Source organism: Parambassis ranga, chromosome 20 (assembly GCF_900634625.1).
Source record: "Parambassis ranga chromosome 20, fParRan2.1, whole genome shotgun sequence".
Classification (NCBI taxonomy): Eukaryota; Metazoa; Chordata; class Actinopteri; family Ambassidae; genus Parambassis; species Parambassis ranga.
This window is the reverse complement of record NC_041040.1, coordinates 14,995,736-15,015,648: the sequence shown is the minus strand read 5'-3', so window position 1 is coordinate 15,015,648 and position 19,913 is coordinate 14,995,736. Positions and strand designations below refer to the sequence as shown.

At 43.7% G+C, this 19,913-nt stretch overlaps 1 protein-coding gene across 2 annotated transcripts in view; it reads right to left on the bottom strand.

The window, feature by feature from the left end:
• gli3 (GLI family zinc finger 3) overlaps positions 1–19,913 on the bottom strand; it is an 84,274-nt gene that overhangs the window by 20,274 nt on the left and 44,087 nt on the right. For both annotated transcript variants that reach the window (XM_028433213.1, XM_028433214.1), the window contains 3 exons: positions 18,227–18,332; positions 4,113–4,318; positions 748–909 (listed from right to left, as the gene is read on the bottom strand). In XM_028433213.1, coding sequence (XP_028289014.1) covers positions 748–909; positions 4,113–4,318; positions 18,227–18,332 — 474 coding nt within the window. The remainder of the gene's footprint in view (positions 1–747; positions 910–4,112; positions 4,319–18,226; positions 18,333–19,913) is intronic.

Below are 19,913 nucleotides of genomic sequence, written 5' to 3'. Positions count from 1 at the left end.
GTTTGTAAGAAAAATGAAGTGTTAAGCTAAAATTAACAACATCTGTGTATTCTGTTTAAGAGTTAGTATGCTAATCAGCTAGCACCAGCCTGTAGCATTATTATAGCTTTTGTGCCACAAGATGACACAGTGAGTGATTTTAGCATCTAGTCTGTTTTCATTTGAAGAATTACTAGCTAATGCTTATATTATTATCTTTCTCAACATTGAAATCAAAAGTTACCTTGTATTAAACAGTTTTACTTGATACGCTTGTCTGAAATGTCCAACATGACCTGATGGTTGTCAGTAAATTAAATAATAAACGCATCATTGGCTGAAGCTCTTCTTATGTGATGATTGGAGAGCGGGATTTAGGTGACCATTAAAAATCAGATTGTTTTTAGCCTAGCATCCATGCAGGTTGGTTGTTGGATGATTACTATGCTGTGGCAGTACCTGACAATGTTACACATGAACACTGTCTGAAAGTGGGGCTTGAGAAAGGTACTACAATTTGTTAGATAATTAAAAGCATTAAACAATTCATGCACGCTGACCACACATCTCTATATTTGGAGATCTAAAAATGAAGGATTAACTGCTCCTTCACTGGTATTCCTTAAGCCTGGCTGTAAAATGTTTTGCCACATAGCTAAAAACAGATCTTGAATTTGATATTTGGAGGTGCAGAGTGCAGATCAACACTGTGGTCTTGATTCCCACCAGGTCTAGAAACCGGTCAGATGGAGGCGTGTGCAGACTTACTCTCTATCGCCTGCAGGTACTCCATGTGCAGAGCGCTGGCGCTGCTGGCCCCTGCCGTGGATGCCACAGAGGGGAGAAGGTCACTGGTGTAAGGGCTACGGTGGCCCGCCAGCAGAGCCATCTGGTGGTAGTACTCCGCTGTGGTCAGACCAGTGTGGGGAGCTGGAGACGGAGAAGAGGTTAGAAATTAAGCAAACAGTGATAGTGACAGAGGAGGAGGAGGAGAGAAAATGATTAGGTGGTGAGAAAAACACGACAGGGAGAGCACCTGCACTGCATTATGAAACCTGCATTCATTTACATCAGATGATAATCAGCTCAGCACAACAGTAATGAGCACATTAGCAACACCATCAAGTTAAGCAAAACAGCTGCACAGGGAGCATCACCTGAAGTGGAGAGTCTCACTGGGGGATTATGGGATGCTTGCTCAGAGATTACAGTGAGTGTGCATTAGTGTTTGATTGATGCATTCACACCGAGAACAGCAGAACTGATCGTCTTACAATACAAGTCTTAAATAGCCTTTTCTTTTCTTGCTCCTTGATCACTTGGAGAGAGTGTGTATGTACTGTATATATACATGTGTGTGTGAGTGTGTGTGGTAAGCGTATGTGGGCTGACACATCTTGTGCCAATGATGCTGCTCATGTGTTGTACACATCAGGGCTGCAGTCTGCAGATATGCAACCTGCTCCTCGACTCTGCTCCTTTAAACTCTAAAGGAAAACAAAAGGCCTAAATCTGCCCAGATAGATCTGCATGCATAAAGATACAGCGACGATTCTGCCTCCACTTCACTCTCCCAGGATGCCTCTTATTTCCAAGTCATTCCTTTAGTTATAGACTGCTGTAAGTCCTTGAACCGTCGCCTAAAAATAAACATCTGGCGGTGGGCTTCCGTATGCAAATATCCTAAGAAAGAGAAGGGAAAAGACTAACAGTGTGGTTTTGGATGCAAATATGGAATCAGTTCAGACCACTGCAGCCCCCCCTCTCCCCCCAGTTGAAGAAATAAAGAGAAAATAAATAAAGAAACACAGTATGAGGAGATTTCCTCTTAAGGCTAGCCTGTATGCCTGCAATATGCATCCGTGATTTGCTGTATGAATGGAAGAAAAAAATCTAAATTAATTCGATCTGGCTTTTATGTCTTCACTGGAAGAAAGAGGGGGGGAGTTTCTTAATTGTCTTCAGTGTTCCGCCTTAGCTTTGCTTTTGCATTCAACCATAATGTGTCCCATTCAGTATCCATGCACAGAAAAGGGGCTTTGCGGAATTTCTAAATCAGAAACGTTGGCATCCGAGTGCAATCCTGAGGGCAAAAAACAAACAAAAAAAAAAAATGAGGGGAGTGGGGGGAGGCTGTCAGTGTGGCACTCGATGTGGAGAAGGCAGAGACATGCCTGAGGACTTGGTGAGCCACCGGGTGCTCCTTTAGCACAACAATAGGATCAGGGGCAGAGCCTACCTCTGAACCTGCTCTTATATAGAAAAGAAATATTGAACAAGAAAGAAAATGTGTGGCAGCAAGAGGGTGGCACTAAATCCCACCCACTTTAAATCTCCATTAGATTCTGTTAATTAATTCATCATTATTCAAATGCACTTTTTGCTGGAAAAAAAAAAATCTCTGCATATTTAAGACGGAGGCTCCCTGTAAGCGTGGTGATATACTAACAACACAAAAGCTGATGGGTTAATTAATCACCGGATTGATTAAAGGAGTAATTAGGTGCCTCATTCACAATTCACAGCATTAAAAAGTGAAAAAAGAGGATCATGTGGTAGGTTGAAGGAAATATTTTGATTTAAAGCAGTGAGACTGGTGCACATTATGTTGTGGTAATGGAAAACTGGAAGGCAGAGGGTTTGATACTTCCATGCTGGAGTGCAGGAGAGGCTGCAAGCGGACACTCTTGGTCTTCACTTACAGCTTTTAACAGAGCTGGAGGAGACGAGTGTGCTGGTGTGGAGGAAATGCTCCAGTTCAGAAACACACTTCAACACAACCACTGGGAGCTAAAGCGGGTCTCACAAAGGTTGATGGCAAAGGACATGAGGGCCATAACGGAGCCACTGCAACACATGTAAGGTGCCATTTAGCAAAAAGGTGAACTTTGTATGGAAAGTTTGCTTTACTGACTGCATACAATAGCACATTTTCTATAGTGTTAACAGTAATAATAATAATAATACATTTTACTAGTAGTAAATGTCCAAAAATATTTCCTTTTAAACTAACAAAAATAATCTGTAAATAGAAAGTGGGATTTTCTCCTAATATAAATTCGCACCACATGTTTTTTTCATTATTAAAAAATATGCCAACAGTAGAAGACACATTTTACAACTTTATATGAAGGTCAGAGAATGAACATGCGCACATCACACCTCACTCACAAGTGGTGTTAATTTACATCGATCTGTTTATTTACTCTTTTGAGTATTTTTGAGAATTTTTTTCCATTCTAGAGAATAAAAGAAAAATAAATGCTATAATGCAGAATACAAATTATTGAGCTATTATTGTGAGGGACAAAGTCCCACCCACTGAGGTCCTCCACCACATATAAACCATGTTTCCCCACCAAACAGTTAGAACCGATGAAGCTGCTTGGAGGAGCAACGAAACGTCTTCAAGAAAAACTTATACTAGTCCAGTTGCCTTGCCTCAAGCTTCTGAATGAAAATGACCTGGATGACTGAGAATCTTCATCAACATATAATGCAAAATATAATGAATTATTTGTATTTCCTTACTTTCCTCTCAATAGATTTAACATTGATACTTTGTGTCAGTTTTTTTAATATATGGCAATTGATTTTCCAGTCAAAGTCCATTTTAGGATCTTCAAATAAAAAATGTTCCCAGTAGAACACCATAACAGCCGACCCTCCCCCCGCCGCCCCCTCCCTTCAGCCCTGAACTTGAATCCGACCTTCCCTCTGTGCATGCAGTGAAACTGTATGTGACCCTGCCGCTCACTGATGCATCCTCCAGAGGTCTTTGACATGACTCACAGATCAAAAGGATTAGCCTCCCTCCAACCTGAGCCCCCACCCACATGGGTAGCGCTCCACTCATAATACTCCCTCACTCAGATAACATCTCACCAACCCCTGGGTCTTAATAGAGATGGATCTAGTTGCCTCTCACCTGACCTCTTCTGATCTCAAACAGGAATTAAGCTGATACAGAGAACTGAGATTCCCACTAATAGCAATCGAACCTCTCTAATCAATTTCAACAATTATTTTTAAGGGTCTTATCGCCCATATGTGCTCCACAGGGGTTGTGTGCAGATGTGTGTTCTGACTGTGTATGCATCAGTGTGCGTCGGTGTATGTTTCGCTTTATTCACCATCTGCAGGACTGAGGCCCCGGGTGGCTGACAGAACGGAGATGGAGGGGCTGCTGTGGAGGGAGCGGATGTAGTCCATGTACGGGTTGATGTAGGGGTGCGGAGGGTGGAAGGGCGACTCCGCCCCCATGGATGGATTCCGCTGGGGCGAGATCCGAATGAGAGAGATGTCGGAGAAAGCTGGACTGCCCGCCAGCGCAGGAGGCCTGCAGAGAGGAGAAAAAAATAAAGCATTAAAACGTGACGTTTCATAAAAAACCTTCCCGACATTCTGAAGTCTTGTTTCACCCACTTTACAGTCATTTTCAGTTGCTGTTGGGTTTAGGCATCAAAATTATGAGGTTAGGTTTAGCAACAGTTCTTCAAGAAACTCAAGTAAATGCAGATTTTTTTCAAATTAGTCTTAGTGCTTTGAATAAACACGACTATTTGTAGATTTTTGGGCTTTTTTAACTCGTTTTAGTTGATGATCATTTTCAAAACTCATTTGCGGTTTCAAGTATGAAGTGCTGTCTTCCACCACACATCAACCATTTGAACTAATTAAGTCAACACATGTCTCCACTGAGCTGTGATGTAACCAAATCTATCTAAACAAAACATCAATAATTACATTTCTTCACCAATTACTACAGTGGCATCATGCTTATTTCATTAGGGCCTGAACATTTTACAACCATGGGTGGACTGGCTGTGGCAAGGCAAGACAAATAGACTGTGACAGTATCTCACTCCCTCCATCTGCAAGGCAGAGAGAAGAGTGCTGCATTCCAACTGCTCCCTACGCAGACATTTCCTCAGATCAAAGACAGCTTTCACCACTGCGTCTTAATCAGAGGGAAACGTTAGACCGAGCTCACCGCTGGCCAGCACCAGACAAGCAATGCTACACCGCAATGCTGTGCAGCTCACATTGGCTATGAACTTGTCTTTGAGCTGAGACCATGTACAAAATAGCAGCACAAAAAAAAATCCATCTGCAATCTCATGAACAGTACAAGCACTATCAGGCCTGTCTTTATCAAAAGGCTTCAATGTGAATTGTCTCTTTTATATGAGATGTGAAATAAAGTTGAGAACAAAACTTCTTATGGAGCCAAGTTTGAGATGAACTAATTTGTCTCCCTTCTTATAATTGGTTAGGAGGGCCTGGAAACTTCATAATGATGGCCTTCACCACAAAGGCCTTCCCCTGAGGATGTGGAGAAATCCACATATCAGCCAGACATTAACAGGCTAAAAGATTAGACTGAATTAGCCCCTCTGCTTCTCTGCGGCTCCCCGGTGGACCAGTCTACTGTGACAAAAGACCCCAGGAGAAGAAGAGGATGAGGGGGGAAAGAGAAAAAAAGTGTGGAAGGATGGAAAGGGGAGGAAAGAGTGAGAGACCTGGCCCTCAGTTTGTCTGGCAGTGACCTTGAGCAAGGCCAGGGGGAGCGGAACAGTCCAATTACGACCTCCGCCCCGTCCTCTGATCCCCTACTGGCCCCTTTGTCCCTCCCCTTCACAGCCCCCCTAATGAAAGAGCTCAGGCCAGGGTCAATAATGAGCACTGAGGAGTGGGAACAACACACACACACACATAGCATGTGTGCACACATACAAACTTTGTCTTCTTCTGTAATTAGCCCAAAAGGGGCTGTGGGCCAATTGTAAAGGCGTTCACTGTGTCCAAATGTGTGGCAACATGTTTGTCAGTGTCTCTCATGACACATCAACACAACAGTCATGGAATTTTTACCTCCATTTGATTAGTGCGTGTTTGCATGTCTGCTGTCAAAAAACAATGATTGATGATTTTTCTTTTATTTCCTCCACACCTAGCAGGCCATGGTGCGGGTAACGGCACTTCAAAACAGGTATGTGTGCGTGTGTGTGTTGAGGATAAGCAAGTCCTGTACCCACACACCACCATTTACATGCCTCATTTACAAAGATCACAACCCAGCTGCGTACACATTGTGCTGTCACATGGCTGAATGTGGATCTCACACACGTACACACTCCTGAAAACCTGCTTTGTCACTGATTACAGAGGAGAAACTGAAACAATCACATCCCGCCGCACACAAAGGGTTCATTTAATATATGTGGAACAAATATTTTCTATGGAACCCTGGAGGGAGGGTGGAAGAATTTCATGACTTCATGACTACTTTGACGGGAACCAGACGCCTGCTCTGGCTGCCATGACACTGATTAACCTTGTCATATGTTGGCTGCCTGTCTGTATGCTGACCATTGCTAAAGGCCTCTGATTGCCTCGTTTTTTTTTCCATTTAAATTAGCATAGGGCCAGAGCTCTATACTGGCTAGAAGAAGTGAAGAGAGTATGCATGTTGATTGGTAGGAAAATGCTGGGAAAAAAAGAGAAAAAAGAGGGAGAGCATGAACAGTAGTCAAGATATGATTGCGGTAAGGGGGTGGACAGGGAAGAGTTAGGGCAGTGGGACACAGAGAAAAGTAAAAAAAAAAGACGTCTCAGGGGGCACAGAGCCAGGTGTGAGGGGATTTGAGGAGGACAGCAGAGAGATGGATAGTTTGGAGGAGTCTCTGAAAAAGAGAGTGGCGATCCTCCTGCATTCAGCTGCTCTCTGCAGGGCCGTGATCATCTTAGCATCTGCCAGTGCACATTAATCAACATGACGAAAGGAAGTAATCTGACAATGTGCAGTGTGTGCGAAGGAATGTTCACCCTGTGTGTGCGAGGAGCATCTTAGACACACCTGATTTACATCAAAGCTGTTCCGCAGGCTCCTTCTTACCAGGGAGAGAACTTCACTCCTCTACTTCCCTTCATAGGTTTATAATTCCTATTAGTCCAGAACGGAGACAAACAGGGCACAGGCAATGCCTGAGCCCAGGACATATGGAAGCCATTTCCCTTCACGTGGCTGTGCTTAAACCAGCCAGCGCCTCTTTTAAGACATTGCATGTTTACACGGGGCGGTCTGTGGATTCTAAACTGTCATCTTATTTCACATATACACTTGCCAAGTGTAAATATGCCCCCAAAAGTTTTTGAGGTTTAAAGGAAGGGCGTATGTTCATGTAAACAGACCTTGAGTCTTTGTTTGAAACAAGGTTATATCAACACTAATAATATTTTTTGAAGGGGAAAAGTTGCAGTTGTGGTGCAGGTTGATGACTTCACTTAGGCACAGAAGGGATCATTGTGGTACGGCAGTCAGACCTGGTGGTATTGACACAGCGGTCAGCTAAAATAGGAGCTGCGCTTTGCAAAATACTTTTAGCTGAAGCATGAAATGGCTGCGCATGAAATAAAATGAACATTTCTTGATGTGTACTTTGCAGAAGAGAACAGGAAATTGGCAAGTCCAAATCCAATAATGCAACAACTGAGGCTGTTCATGGAGCATCGTGTTTTCATGCACAGCTGCTGGACTGTTGAACAGTTCTGTGAATGCTGGCTAATGTTGGAGATGCAGCTTCAATGTTGGAAAACTTTAGAATGTGCATGGCATTAAGGATCAACAACAGTTGACAATAGTAGTATGTCATGTTTTTTCATGTATATGGACCATAACCACATACATATTGTGGTCACTAACAAGAAATGTTCTTTTTCATGAATGTCAAGAAAGCTGCAGTTTGTTGTAAAGACCATGTTCCACTGTATGTGTACTCATATTCAGTGTGGGATTGTAGATTCAGGTAAGACATTTAAATATGGTGATCATGTCAAGAACACGTAGCATTTATGATTTAACATTAGATCATATCAACAGAGGAGCTTGTTTCTTGGCCTTGTGTTATGGCACTTCTACTGCCGAGGAGTGATGTGACAGTCTGAATGTCCTTAGAGTTTCTGTTTGACAGAAAAACAAGTGAAGTGGGAACTTCCATTTGACAGCATTTACTCCTATGTTTCCCTTCCACTCTAGTGAGTAGAAATCTTCTTTGAAAAAAATCTGCTATTACAGCCAAGCTGTAGTGGGTACAGAAGGATTTACAACTCTACAGCAGGGGTAGTGCACACACACATTACACCTGTGGCCACAAGGGGCTGAGTGAGGTGGGAACTGGAGGTTTTGGAGGGAACTGGGATCAGTCAGGTGTCAGGTCCTCTCCTGACCGAGGCTGACAGCATCACACGCCCACCCCCTCCCCAACCTCACCTCAATCTCACCACCTCATAGAAACCTGCAGCCCACATCCATTCCCAACCCCCTAACCCACCCAGCCACAGAGCAATGCTGCCACCACTCCAGAAAACCTAAACCTGAGAGGAGGAAGAGAGGGGCTCCTGACAGCGGAAACAGAAGCACTTTAAAGCTCCAAACCCTTTCACTGAGATCAAAGAGCCATAGGAACAGAGCCAGCTGAGAGCCAAGGAGAGAAGAGAGGGATCTGAGACAAGGGGAGAGAGGAGACAGACAGACAAAGACACAAACAGGGGAAGGAAGAGATATTCAGAGATTTTGATTCAATGGGAATGGCTTCATTAAGTTATTACACTATGACTTCAAACTTATTTTTATAAGTAAACTGTCAATGCCCATGCTATTTCCAAATTAAGCATGGCAAACAATTGAAGCCACAGTATAGCACATGACTGATATTCTGAAAACAATGCTAGCTGGCTAACACATTTGGCTCCTACATATTGGAGAGTGCTGAATGAGCAGGTGTCATTATGTAACATTTGTCTTTGCCTTCCTCTGAACATCTTCTATGCTTTCTAGATCGTATCCCCCTTGTTGCTGTTGCTGACTGTCTCGCCTCTGCAGCTCTGGCACATCATCAGACATTGCTGGCTACTGTAGTGCTACCAGTGAACCAGGGTGGGATGTCTCCACAGACAAGAAAACTCATGCAGACATGTAGCTGGCTCTGAGAAGAGGTCAGATTTTTTTTTTCTCTTGGTATTCGCTTTTTCTGTATGCATCAACATTCATTGTGTGTTTCCTCCACACCGGCAGCCAGCTCTGCTTTAAGCTCCTCTCCTGGCTGGACAGCAGATGCCATGGTGTTGGCAGCATATGGTGAGGTTGCCAGGCATTTGGGGTAACTATGTCCCCCTACACAGAGCTGGGAGTGCTCTGTGTGACCCCCTGACATCAAAGGCCTGGGCAGGTCCAGGGGGTGGGGAAGGCTTTCTATTCATGGTCACATCAAGCAGGATTCCCTCTCTGTGGGACACCTCTGGAGGCGTGCCAGACATTCCCATACACTGCAGTTCACACACTCTGGCTGTCCAGTCGAACACTCTCCTCCTCCCCTCTCTCTTGTGTGCTTCAGTCACACTTACATTGTCTACATATAAACACACATACACACTGCCAATGTACAGTACATCCCCATAGGCACGTATCATTTCCACTCTGCTGGAGTGATAACATATGTTTATCAATGGGAGTCAGTGAGTGTGACAGGCTCACGTCATAACAAACGGCTCCAGGTGTCACGGACCGACTGAGGTTGTGTCACACATGAAAAATGCTTCTTGTTTTCACAGGAGATTATGTTTTATCAAAAAAAGGACAGATTCACATCTCCTTGTTCTAAATTATGACTGAAAACAGTTGAAAAGTTTATGTATGGCTTTGCCGCGCAGCAGGGCTTTTTTTTTTGCTGTTTTGAAACCATTTTTCCACACTGCAATTAAATGTAATTTCAGCCATTGAGATAAGAATGTCTACCAAAACGAATCAACAGTGTTAGAGGAAGAAAATGAAAACATGAAAGTGAAATTGCAGAAAATGAGCAGGAGCTTTTTTCCTGTAATTTCAAGGAGAACAAACACACAAAAAAGATTTCTTGTTCTTTTTTTGGTGCTTGTATTTACAAATACAGAGCGATGGCTTTGAATAGAACATTCCACCTTCATCTCTGATTGCAGCGAATTAAACACTTGATTGCCGTTTTATTTTTTATTTTTTATGTTTTTGGAATATAAGTGCAGGTGGAATTAGCTTTCAGTTGGTGTTTTGAGTTCCTCTGGCATGCCTCAGGCTACAGAGGAGACATGAGAGGTATCCTGGGTGTTAAAGTGTTAACTTCTGAAAACAGTGAGGAAGCACATCTATCTTTCCTCCTCCTCTCAAAGTAGTGTCTCGATGGCCCCGATGCCTTTACACAAAAACTCAGCTGACGCCTGCAGCTAAACAGGGTTCAGGTTCCACACCCCATCGCCTTCACTACCTAGACAAGTCAAGTAATGAGCATGCGTTTGTGTGTGTGTGTGTGTGTGTGCAGCCTACAGGTAAGAGGCGGTGAGGAGAATGAGTGTGGCCCATGGGCTGCGAGGAGACGCCTCCACGCGATCCCCCACCCCAGCCCTCAATTCACTACATCACACTGAGCTGCCGAAATGAGCAGCCGCACCGATGGGCCTGAGCAAATCACAAACAATACACAGCGCTACAAGACAGCAGAGACACACTGCTGGAGATGGTTAATCCTTCAGACAGAGATCTGAGGAGGAAGAAGAAGAGGAGGAGGGAGCAGAACAGGAGCATCAGGTATAAGACACAGAAATATGTGTTTCCTCTTCGGCGCTGAAAGTCTCCTTTTCAGAACAAAATCCATCACGTTTTGCTAATACACACTTCTGGATAGAAAAAGGAAAGCTGGACAGAAGGAAGGCAAGACACAGCCTACTTTATTCTGGCCATTCCATCCATCTTGTTGGGCTAATAAAATGTCAAGTGGAGTTCCTTGATATTTAATCATGAAAGGAGCGAGAGTGGTGCCATGCTTGTGCTTGATGAAGCTTTGGGGGAGGCTTTAACATAGAAGAAATTTTGGGATAAACCCAAAGAAAAGATGTTGTATTCACTCCTCTTAAATAAACTCTCATTTCATTGAAATCACACACAGAGGTCAGAAACCTGGCAGCCACACTGCAGCTGCGTGCATGACTCTGCATATTTGTGCAGCTCCTGTCTGACGCTGATGCCCAGCAGCAGAAACAGCAAAGGGGGGGGAGGTTTCCCATTTAGCAAACAAAATTATTGGATCAAACCACTCTGTCATCATGCTATCAGATGTAATTCATGCCACATCTGATAAGGCTGACAACAAAAGGCTGCGAGAAAACCATTGCTTTTTGGTGTTATGAATTCATTTTCATTGGTGAGGAGAGTGTGAAAGGAAATTCTTTGTGATTTAGGAGATAAACAAAAAAAAAGAGGGGGGGGGGTATGAGGGGTAATGAACTCATTTCCTTCCACATTAAAACTGTCATTAAGTCTTTAGCAGAACCCTGGCCTCTGCCTAAAAGCATTTTTTAAGCCAACATTGTCATGTTTTCCCTTCAATCATCTGAGATGGAAGTCAAGGAAAGAGGAAGGGAGGGACAGAGAGGGAGAGAGAGAGAGAGAGAGAGGATGGAAAATGAGGAGAGTCGGCGAGGATTTATGAGCCTGTTCCCTTGGTCTCGTTACTTGCTATAACTGGCCCCCAGAGTGGGATCGCAGGGTCTGGAGCCCAGAGATCAGAGTAATGGAAATTCCACATTTCTACACTGCTACAGCATGACGTCTGCGGGGCACAGGTTGAGTCATGAATGCTGAAAAAGTGGCTCTCTAAACTAAAATTCATGATTTTGCTTTATAGGTAAAGAGCAGAAATATCTCTGATTGCAGAAAAGTGATGGTTTCTTTTAGGTGCAGCATGTACACGGGCAGCATCGAGCTGTCTGAGGATGTGGAGACGACGCCGGGTTACGTCTCGACAGGCTGTCCTCTAATAGGTCCTCAGAAATGAGAAGAGGGTGTTTTATGAAAGCCAAATAAGAAGTGGCTCATAAAATGAAAGCCTGCCACACCTACTACAAGTCAACACCAAATCTGCTCTGACTGTGTCCTTTTTATGAACACATCATACAAATTATTTAAACAGACATAGACATCAAATTAATCAGAGACTTATTTTGTTCTTTCATTTTTCTATCTTAAAATATTTTTGAAAATCTAGTTTCATTTTTTTTAAATGTAAGGATTTGCTGCTTTATTGTGTGATATTTAACTGAATTCAAATTTAAAAAAAATAAAAGCTTATGCCTTTATCCATACACACTATACTGAAAAAAACAGGGAAGAATAATCTGCAAATTAATTATTGATTCAAGCTAATAATATCTGGTTGCAGCACTGATTTTAATGCATCTTCTAAATATTTAAATTACAATAAAGGTCTTATTTTGCAAAATATAAATGAGTTTAATTTATTTAGACACAATAAAAGATGAAGAATCTCAAATAAAATGTTTATAAAAAAAGCTAAAAGCTAAAACAATAAACATGTGTGTGTGTGTGTGTCTGTGAAGAAAGCTATCCGCTCACACACACACACACACACACACACACACTCCAGTGCAGAGCTGTTGGCACCTGCCTGTTATCTCTTCCCCTCAGACCTGCTTTTCCATTGTGCTCTTTGGGAGAGCTACAAATTGAGATCTCAAAACATGAAGAGGGGGCAAATGACTTGTATGTAGAAAATCAAATCTGCTAATGTGTTACATGTGCAAAAATTCACAGGCCTTGTATTAGGGATTAATGTATTCCCCGTTCATCAAAATGTACCTTTTTCAAAGCTGTTTTTAATGGGGACTCTGAAATTAAATTCAACACGGAAGATTTTGTATGAATAAGATGAACCCTATAAATTCCTATAATTCCTGACAAATACTGTTTGCCTTTAAGACATTTAGATAGGATTAAATATCTTAAATACATGTGATATTAGGGATAAATACAAATATGCACAGCAGCACCAGCAACAGCCTCAGTGTGAGTAATCCAAGCCTGGTAAGTGGAGTTTTGGAGCGTGTCTTAACAGATCTCCACAGGTAATGACTCAACCCTAAAACCTTTACAGGCCTTGTCAAATATCTGCTGTGCCAAACTCCTTTTTTCCCCTTCTCTCTCTTTTTCTTCTTCCAACCTGCTGGATCCATCACTCTCAAAACACACAGGTGCCTTCAAAAATATTACGGTCCTCTGCACACACAGAAACTACACTGGCCATTTAGGCTTCTGAAACTGGTGTATTACAAAAAAATAGATATACTGTAACTTCAATCTGCCCACATTTCTGCTTAGGCATTTATCTCCTTTCTCTCTAAATCCTAAAATTGCCTCAGAAAAAAAAGAAGAAGATGAAGAAGAAGGAAGAAGGGGGGTGTGGGGGGGGGTATACTTCTTCCCCCTTCCTCACACATTTTTACAGTGGCGCACAACTTTCTTTCTTCCCCCCCTTTTTTTCTTCCCTCCTGTGAAAATTGAAGAGGCTTTATGTCAAATACGGCTAAAGCCAGCCTCTCCATATCAAACAACGCAGCGCGAAAATTACTGTGGCGATGATAAGGCTGCCAGATAGAGTGGGAGAGGAGAGCAAGGGAGGAGGAAGGGAAGGAGGGTGGGGGGGAGGAAAACTGAAAGGAAGTGACTCTACTCAATTATACTGCAAAATTGGTATGACTGAATATTTTTCATTCAGGTGACTGATAGTATCAGTGAAACTGCAATGCAGATAAATAAAGGAGCCTTCTGTCAAGAATAAACACCATTAATCATGAAGCCAGCGACTGTGTGACCGCCTGTCCCCCCGACTTACTCCATAGAGGAAGTATTAAGGAGAGAGAGGAAGAGGATGAGGAGGATGAGGAGGAGGAGGAAGGGGGGGGCCGTGACTGCACCAGAGAAAAGGGGTGACCTATGAAGTCACACAGAATGGGTTTTGGACAGTTGGAGAGGAAGATGAAAAAGTGGCCCTCGTCTCTCTGGCCCTGCGTTTTGGTGACAGCCGCCATATCAGGACAGAGATTATCAGAGGCGATACAAAATAATCATTAATTCCTAAATGTAATTTATGGCTTCACGTTTACATTCTGGTTTGGTCTAGACAATATTCAAATGTGAATATTAATAAGCTAGACTTTTTTCCTACAGAGAATCTATGCTGTGTGTTACATTTTGAACCAAAATCAGGAAATATAATTTAATAAATGAAGCCCTGAAACAGCAAATACCTCTACCATCTCCTCCGGCAGCTATAAAAGCTGCACCTTTTGTCTTCCTATTGTTTTGCAGCATGTCTGTACTTGTGTGTGTGTGTGTGTAAAGTATTGCAATGCGCGGCCTCGTCCCATCTGCAAGGAGGTGTTGAGATAAGACCGTGGTCTTTATGCTAAGCAACGTGCCGCTCCTCTGTGTGCAGATTGGGCACTCTGACAACAGTTTATGTAAATAGCAAAAGAACTCGGGTGAAGAAGGAAAAAAAAAAACGCCTCGGTGAGGACAGCAGTGAGGAGGAAGCGTGTAAGACTAACCAAACAGTGTGAAATTGTTGAGAATTTCAGATGCTTACAGAAAATAAAATTGGCATTAGAGGGTGATGAGGTGATTCAGTCGTCTTTAGATAAAAACAAAGCTTCTGAAGCAACAGCTCACGCAGCCCTCAAGTCAATTAACTCCGTGTGAGCTCGATGACAGAGACAGTGCTGCTCTCATTCCAACGCTCTTGTACCTCCAGAATACCTTCCACTCAGGCCGGGCCTGCAGCTGAATAAACACACTGCTGAATGAAACACCCACACAGGCCAGGGGAACATGGAAACACCCTCAAAGCCCTCACCTGTACCTCCACACTGACAGCTCTTCTTTTGCTTCAAATGTTTTATCCTTAAAATTACAATAGTTATAGTTATTTTCTTTTTTGAAAAAAAAAAACAAACAGAATTCAAATTTTAAAATGAGAACACTATGTCTGAATTCAAATTCAGAATTCTCAAAACGGACAAAATTCTGAGCAAAAATATCAAAAAATCTGAATTTTGAGAAAAAAAGTAATTTTTTTACTTTAAATTTAGAATTCTAAGGTTCTTTAGAGTTAAAATTGCCAGTATTGTAATTTAAAACTCAAAACTCTGGGAAGGAAATTCAGAATTCAGATTTTTTTGCTTAGATCCTAGATCGTCCATAGAAATCTTCCACATTACACTTTTTTGTTTTACAACTTTATGGACTTCTCAATTGACTAAATTCTCAAAAAGCAAAAAGGTTCCGAGTCAATTGCTTATCCCATAAGAATGTTTTGTTGTTTTAGTGGCCCCATTCACAGCCCGAGGGCCCGGGGACTCCAGAGTAAAGTCTGATGCTGATAATTGACTTGTGACGAATACCTCTGTTTGTTCTGAGCGGTCTCCGGGTGACCGGGAGCCGGCGCGGAGCTGCATGAGAGGGCTGTTTTGTTTTCCTGTGTACCGTGGTCAGGCAATAAAGCTGGAATGAAAGGAGCGGTCTCTTCTCTTTGGCCCCAGCCTGCCCCCCACTCCCATTAAGCCAGTCCCGCACAATGGTGGTGGCAGAGGGGACCAAAGCTCCCATGGAGAGGCTGCTCTTCACTGATCAATGTGTTTATTTAGGCAGGAAGCATCTTCTCCGTGTTCTCAGTCTCAGTGTGGTGAGGCCGGAGTGAGCACACCGCGTCGGCTTTAGTTTCACAGCTTTTGCAACTCTTGTTAAGTGCTTTTCTTTCATATGTAAGTTTCTCTAAAGGACCCCCAGCCCCCTTTCCTGACCCAGGGGCTTTAATATTGAATGGCACATTGGTACCTTCCCCACAAGAACTCATAAACTAAACGATTAGCCTCTGTCTGTAATTGCGCTCTCCCTTGCCTAATAGGGGAGGTGAGGTAAAGAAGGAGGGAAAAAAAACAAAGGACAGTTAATTTGTGATTTCCTCTGCTCATTTGAAGGCAAATTAAGTGTCAAACAGCTAATACAGAGCATATTTCATTTTATGAGCTTTTAATTTAATTCCACCGCCTCATATCGCTGGAGCCCCGTTAGCTGCGCTGCTAACGCCTCGACTCCTCGTCTGAAAACGAGGGCCATAAATAAACATGTTTCAATTAGGCCCTTCACGGTAATAGGATATGATTCTGCTCATTTGCAACATACTGTATGGATGGTGGATGTGTCATTGTGGCAGAGAGAAAACCATGTGTTTTTTTTTTTTTTCTCCGGCCATGGATGCCCGGTGGTGGCTGGCTTGTGTGCATGGCGATGGGGTGGGAAGTGAGGAGGTGTGGGAGGGGGGGTAAGCTGGCTGGATTGATGGAACTGCCGCAGGGCCAACCCAACTGTAATTACAGGCCGTAATGAGAGGTTGCATGGGGAAGTACTGCAATAATAGTCCCTGTGTACTTAGGCATATCTTTGAGAGGGCTAATAACGATTAATTCTGCTCACTGAGGAGAACTTGTCTTAAAACAATTCAATATTTCTCCATAAGCCGCTTCCTGTCCTCCATTTTCCCCCTGAAGCGACGGCTGTACGTTGGACTAGGCCCCGTTTGCTTGGTACGGCTACAAGCAACATTACAGCCGAGCAGGATGCATCACTTAAACTCTGGCAGAGATTTACTTTTTCTGGCTGCACTTTCACGTCGTAAAAGTTTAGCCACAGCTAAAAGTTGCACAAAGCCTGAAACCTGGGAGTGTAATTAACTCCAATTTGCCATCAGGTGGTTAGACCCAGCTGTAATACCACAAGTGATGAGAGCTGCTTCTCACTGAGGAATTCAGTGCTGCTTTTTTAATCAAGCGGGCAATATTGCTGTGGAGCAGTCGAGATCACTTCTGCATGAAACCCACGTAAGCACAGAGATAATGTGTGTGTGACAGTGAGCTGATTTAAATAAGGCCGGCCACTCAACAGCTGTCTTATAATCATGACAAATAGTTTCCCTCAACATAGCGTGTCATATTAAACAGCTCTATGCTTAATGGTTTGGATAAATAGGCCTTAAGTAGCATGGCAGCACACGGCCGTGTCTTCAGTGACAGCAAACCAAGCGCGCAGATAACTCCTGTCCGTACAGAGTGACTGAAGACAGCAGCTCTGCGTAACTTCTCCCCCTTAATTCAATTCCCTGCCTCCGTGTTGTCCCTCTCCTCATTTTTCTCCTCCCTCCCTCCCTAACCTGTGCTCCACATCGTACCAAAGCGCTCCTGACGGATAACAAGCCTGCCTGTTTGTTTGAGCCTGTGTTGCCTGTGCGTGTTCGCCCCATTATCTCCGCATAAGCTAAATGCTAAATTATATTTGCCATTTTGTTTGCAGTGACACGGGGCATCAATCACCTCCCTTTTTTTTCTTTTATTTCCTCGCCCCCCCCCCCCCCCCCCACCCCACCAAAGCCCCCTGAGTGGGAGATGAGGGGTTGAGAGGTGGGGTGGGCCGGAGGTGGGGGACATAAAAAATTCATTATGCTTAGTGGCACATCAGCAAGGGAGAGATATGACTCCTGAGGAGGAGAAGGGGGGAGTTGATAATGATGAAGAATATCAAACATAATGCGGCCCAAGTAGCTGCCCCATCCAATTTGTCCTCGTCGCGCAGTGATTGCTTCCTTCGCATCTGCACACAGGAAACAAGGACGATGGAGCATCTCCTGTCGGCGCTCGCTGTTTGGATGCAAAAGAGTAGAAATGACGGAAAAAGAGAAAGAAGGAGTGAAGAGTGAGGAGAAATCTGTGGGTGCGAGTGAGCGAGCTGAGGGAATGCTTTGAAGTTCTCTGCTGACCTGGGCAGTACCATCAAAAGCTCTTCAGGGAAATGCGAGACTACTGTAATAAGAGTTACCCCGCTTTTAATAACCTCTTACGAGACATGACTCCAGGTTTTTACCTCATGTGAAGGTACACGCATGTGATCGGATGAGGTGTTGTGTACACTTCACGTGTCAGGAGCCCATCTGTGTCTGTCAGAGACGAGTAGATGTCAGCAGAGGCATTGCTTCCTCCTCTTGACAGGGCTTGATCACTGCTCTTATGAGAATTGCGCGCTCCCAGGCTTCCCTCGCACTGCTCTCATTTCCATGTCTCTGACACATGTTCATTTGCGTGTCTCTGACATGCGGATCATGTTGCGCACGTACGGGGCCGTGGCCTTTGATCCTGAAAGGCAAAGAGAGGCTCCCAGCACCCACGAGGATGAGGAGGAGGATGCTCCACGCCCACAGGCGGAAGGAAGTTTTCGGGAAGCCTGATTTGTATCGCTGTTATTAGCAGTGGGAGCTGAATCAGTTATGATCAGCAATATGACTTGAGGGTGTATGACCATGTTTGAGAGACTTACACGTGGAGAGGGGGCACAGGGGAAGGCTCGTAGATGTAACGTCCCTGGGTGTGTCTGTCGTCAATTGGCACAGGAGGATGGAAGGTCGGGAAGAACTGTGGAGCAGCTGTAGAGAAAAGAAAAGAAACATGAGCCATTTTCCTTCCTAAATATAATGTCATTCCCTCGTCTGCTAATCTAAACAGCAGCTATAATGAAAGGCAGTGGATGATGGCTATCTTTCAGCAGACCCACCCATATGAGACCTCATTAAATGAGCTAAAATGCTGCGCTGCTAAAGGAAGTCTTTGTAAATGTCTCAAGGCCGATAGAACTCAAAATAAACAGTGATAAATAACCGTAAGAAAAGCAGCCTCACCGTGCCAAGCATAATACGGTTTAGAACAAAGGATAACACTTAAGTACAACCAATGAAACATAAAAAATGAGAACAAAAACATCCCCTTTCAGTGTTTTGTCACATCAGCCAGAGAGAATCCCCCCTCCAGATAAAACATTAACACATTAGCATAATAGATGCTTCCGAGCCGTTCTCTATTTTTACCCCCTGAAACTAAAACTGCTGTACGCACTCATCTTCCAACCTTAAAAAAAAAAACACTCTGTTGTTGCAACCGTACAACCACCGTTGGACAAGTTGACACAAGTGAACCACAAGAGGCACAAAAATCTTCCAATGAATCACACCTCCATTCATTTCAATTTCAGCGCCTGAACACGTGTCACTTTATTGCCTGTTAGTGGGAAACCGTTGCCAAGTTGAGTATCACCAGCCTGAGGCAAAGCATGTGTCAACATCTGCATAACTTCACGCAGCAGGTCTGTGAAGCTTCTAGCTATGTGTTTTGGTTTGTTTTTGCTCATTTTTGCTTGTAAACATTTGGCAGCGTGAGCCAACAGGGCAGATGGCCAAGCGGCAGGGAGCCGCGGCCACGGTGCTACAAGTGTTGGTTTGGCTGTGACGAATGCAGCTGCATTGCTGGGCAGCGCAGCAGGTGTTGATCCCCAAAAACATCTCTGGTCTGCTTACCTCACTGTTCATTCATTCAGTCGAACAGTTAATAGCAGCCGAGGACAAAACTGATCAAATTAAGAGGTGTGTGTGTGTAACCCTGCTGCATTAGAAGAAGTCTTTCCTGACTCTCAGTCTCAAGAATGGCTCAACCGAATACTCCACTGGATCCAACACTCTCCATGATGCAATCTGCTTGAATATTGCATGTGACCCTCCTGTCGGTGTGAACGCCCCTGTCTTTCAAACTTGAAGTTTGTAGCGCAGGCCTCCTGTTCAAACTGAGATACTGAGGTGATGTAACATGGACATGAGCCGGAGTCCTCCTGAGTTACATTACATTCACTATGAGCTCATGAATTAAGCCTTAAATACTGGCAAAGGCAAGTGAGCTGCACATTGAGACAGCTACTGCTATTGCTTTCTGTGCTGATTTGTTGTTACACTGGCTGAACTTCCACTGGTTTTGGCCACATCTACATGGGTAATGTTGTTTTGTTTCAACCTCTTGCATAAACACAAACGCGGTTTTAGGTCTCTGAAAGCTTTCTGGAAAACTTTCACAGTGAAGATTGACATATTTTTGGCTCGGTTCATATGAGCCCATTCTGTGCAGTGGTCTGCAGCCAATATAGTGCTGCTGCTACTCTGCTAATAACAACGTTCTTTATTCCA